This window comes from Palaemon carinicauda, chromosome 2 (assembly GCF_036898095.1).
Source record: "Palaemon carinicauda isolate YSFRI2023 chromosome 2, ASM3689809v2, whole genome shotgun sequence".
Taxonomy (NCBI): Eukaryota; Metazoa; Arthropoda; class Malacostraca; order Decapoda; family Palaemonidae; genus Palaemon; species Palaemon carinicauda.
In genome coordinates, this window is record NC_090726.1 from 131,292,661 (window position 1) to 131,296,586 (window position 3,926).

Consider the following 3,926-nt stretch of genomic DNA (forward strand, 5'->3'; position numbering starts at 1 on the left):
AGTAGTCACATCACCTTCCAAGGTGAAAAGGTACTGTGGCCTCAACGGGTACGTGGCTGTCGACTTGAATGTCCCGAGGAAGTTCCACAGAGCCATATATGGAGTGGAAGGACGCTGATGGAAATCACCCGGCAGAGTGGAGTCAGCTTAATAGATATGCCACGAAAGCACGAATATAGTAATTTAATCACCATCAGTGGTACCATTAAGCAGGTTCCATTAGCAGCTGATCATATCGAATGGCTTCTGAGGAGTCTCACTGGTACTTAAATACTTCGATCAGTAAATGGGTAAAAAAAAAATGAAAAAAAAAAAAAAAAATGAAGAAAAAATAAAAAAATAAATAAAAAATGAAAAAAAAATAAAAAATGAAAAAAAAATAAAAAAAATAAAAAAATGAAAAACCCCCAAAAAAGAAAGAAAAAAAAAACAAAAAAAGTTTAATTTCAGTTTATTTTGTGAGGGAAAGGAGATTCAGCCGAGTTTTGCCAGGACTAAACCTTCAGATAATTGTGCTCAATCCAATCAGGACAAGTTCGAGATACCACATCCACAGGAAGGAGATCCCCTCCCCCCCCCCCACCGGGATCTATGGACTGACTGATTGACAGACAGCTAGAGGGAGGATACTTGGAAGGACTGACCAGCTTGGAGGCTGCAAGGCTTAACTATCCAGCTTGAATTACAACTCTTGGAATAACCTGGAGGACAATGGCCTCCTGAGGGAAGAAACCCTGCTGATTCTAGTATGTTCTGTACCTTAATGGACGAGTACAAGCCGTTTGCCGAGTGTACAAATGGTCGGATATCTAGATCTATTCTTTCGGATATCAACCTTCGGGTGGTTCTGGGGAAATAATCTAGAAGACCGGCTCTGCAGAGGGAACGAGCTAGGCTTCTTCTAGTAGGCAGTCTTGTCCTTACAGGTTGGACCAAGATAATCAGCTAGTGAAGGAAGCTGCGCCTCTTCAGAGCAGGTCAGTCTGGAAAGGTGTTCTGATATCAAATGGCTGCTGATGAAGGTTGAAGAACTGGGATGAGCAGAGTAAGTTTTGGTCCTTACAATTGGTGAGCTGATGCCTTCACAAAATTGTTCATTTATTTAGGCTTAAGGTTTTTTTTTTAGGCTTAAGGTTTTTTTTTTAGGTTTAAGGTTTTTTCTTAGGCTTAAGGTTATTTTTCTTAGGCTTAAGGTTTTTTTCAGGCTTAAGGTTTTTTTTAGGCTTAAGGTTTTTTTTAGGCTTAAGGTTTTTTTTTTTAGGTTTAAGGTTCTTTTTTAAGCTGAAGGACTGGCTATGCAGGTGAAGAAACCCTGATAATGATGAATGAGCGTGTCTTGTTTGAGTGGGTAAAATGACGCTTGGCTTCACCGCCCGGCCTACAATGGCACTTGGCTACACCGCCTGGGCAAAATGGCGCTTGGCTTCACCACCTGGCCCGCTTGGCTTCACTGCCCGGCCCAACAATGGTGCTTGGCTTCACCGCCTGGCCCGCTTGGCTTCACTGCCCGGCCCAACAATGGCGCATGGCTTCACCGCCTGGCCAGCTTGGCTTCACTGCCTGGCACAACAATGGTGCTTGGCTTCATTGCCTGGCCCGCTTGGCTTCATCGCCCGGCACAACAATGGCGCTTGGCTTCATTGCCTGGCCCGCTTGGCTTCATCGCCCGGCACAACAATGGCGCTTGGCTTCACCGCCTGGCCTGCTTGGCTTCACTGCCTGGCACAACAATGGCGCTTGGCTTCATCGCCTGGCCCGCTTGGCTTCATTGCCCGGCACAACAATGGCGCTTGGCTTCATTGCCTGGCCCGCTTGGCTTCATCGCCCGGCACAACAATGGCGCTTGGCTTCATCACCCGGCACAACAATGGAGCTTGGCTTCACTGCCTGGCCCGCTTGGCTTCATTGCCCGGCACAACAATGGCGCTTGGCTTCATTGCCTGGCCCGCTTGGCTTCATCGCCCGGCACAACAATGGCGCTTGGCTTCATCACCCGGCACAACAATGGCGCTTGGCTTCACTGCCTGGCCCGCTTGGCTTCATCGCCCGGCACAACAATGGCGCTTGGCTTCATCACCCGGCACAACAATGGCGCTTGGCTTCACTGCCTGGCCCGCTTGGCTTCATTGCCCGGCACAACAATGGCGCTTGGCTTCACCGCCTGGCCCGCTTGGCTTCATTGCCCAGCACAACAATGGCGCTTGGCTTCACCGCCTGGCCCGCTGGCTTCATTGCCCGGCACAACAATGGCGCTTGGCTTCACCGCCTGGCCCGCTTGGCTTCACCGCCTGGCCTGCTTGGCTTCATCGCCCGGCACAACAATGGTGCTTGGCTTCATTGCCTGGCCCGCTTGGCTTCATCGCCCGGCACAACAATGGTGCTTGGCTTCAGTGCCTGGCCCGTTTGGCTTCATCACCCGGCACAACAATGGCGCTTGGCTTCACCGCCTGGCCCGCTTGGCTTCACCGCCTGGCCCGCTTGGCTTCACCGCCTGGCCCGCTTGGCTTCACAGCCTGGCCCGCTTGGCTTCATCGCCCGGCACAACAATGGTGCTTGGCTTCATTGCCTGGCCCGCTTGGCTTCATCGGCCGGCACAACAATGGCGCTTGGCTTCACCGCCTGGCCCCTTTGGCATCATCGCCTGACACAACAATGGCGCTTGGCTTCACCGCCTGGCCCGCTTGGCTTCATCGCCCGGCACAACAATGGCGCTTGGCTTCACCGCCTGGCCCCCTTGGCTTCATCGCCCAGCACAACAATGGCGCTTGGCTTCACCGCCTGGCCCGCTTGGCTTCATCGCCCGGCACAACAATGGCGCTTGGCTTCACCGCCTGGCCCGCTTGGCTTCATCGCCCGGCACAACAATGGCGTTTGGCTTCATCGCCTGGCCCGCTTGGCTTCACCGCCTGGCCCAACAATAGCGCTCAGGATTGTTAAATTGATTTTTTTCTTTTATTTTTTTTTAGGCTTAAGGTTTTTTTTTTGTAGGCAAAAGGACTGGCTATGCATGTGAAGAACAACTGTATAATGATGAATGAGCGCATTTTGTTTGGGTGGGGAAAATGACGCTTGGCTTCACCACCTGGCCTACTTGGCTTCACTGCCTCGCCTACAATGGCGCTTGGCTTCACCGCCTGGCCCGCTTGGCTTCACCGCACGGACCACTTGGCTTAACCGCCCGGCCCAAACATGACGCTTGGCTTCACCCCCGGCCCAACAATGGCGCTTGGCTTCACCGCCTGGCCTACAATGGCGCTTGGCTTCACCGCCTGGCCGGCTTGGCTTCACCGCCTGGCCTACAATGGCACTTGGCTTCACAGCCCAACCCAACAATGGTGCCTGGCTTCACCGCCTGGCCCGCTTGGCTTCAGTGCCCGGCTTACAATAACGCTTGGTTTCACTGCCTGGCCCGCTTAGCTTCAACGCCCGGCAAAACAATGGTGCTTGGCTCTACCTCCTGGCCCGCTTGGCTTCACCGCTCGGCAAAACAAAGGTGCTTGGCTTCAACACCTGGCCTACAATGGCACTTGGCTTCACCGCCCGGCAAAACAATGGCACTTGGCTTCACTGCCTGGCCCGCTTGGCTTCACCGCCCGGCTTACAATGGTGCTTGGCTTCACCACCTGGCCCGCTTGGCTTTACCGCCCAGGAGAACAATGGCGCTTGGCTTTACCCCCTGCTCCGCTTGGCTTCACCGCCTGGCCCGCTTGGCTTCACCGCCCGGCCCAACAATGGCACTTGGCTTCACTGCCTGGGCCGCTTGGCTTCAGTGCCCAGCTTACAATGGTGCTTGGCTTCACAGCCCGGCTTACAATGGCGCTTGGCTTCACCACCTGGCCCTCTTGGCTTTACCCCCCAGCAAAACAATGGTGCTTGGCTTCATCGCCTGGCCCGATTGGCTTCATCGCCCGGCCCGCTTGGCTTCA

General features: G+C 53.6%; 1 protein-coding gene across 1 annotated transcript in view; it reads left to right on the forward strand.

The window, feature by feature from the left end:
- Window positions 1–2,972, forward strand: part of LOC137620090 (calponin homology domain-containing protein DDB_G0272472-like) — a 4,322-nt gene extending 1,350 nt beyond the window's left edge. Inside the window, exons 1-2 of the mRNA XM_068350367.1 lie at window positions 1–30; window positions 2,967–2,972. The exon at window positions 1–30 is cut by the window's left edge and continues 1,350 nt beyond it. Coding sequence (XP_068206468.1) covers window positions 1–30; window positions 2,967–2,972 — 36 coding nt within the window. The remainder of the gene's footprint in view (window positions 31–2,966) is intronic.
- The last annotated feature ends 954 nt before the right edge of the window (window positions 2,973–3,926 follow it).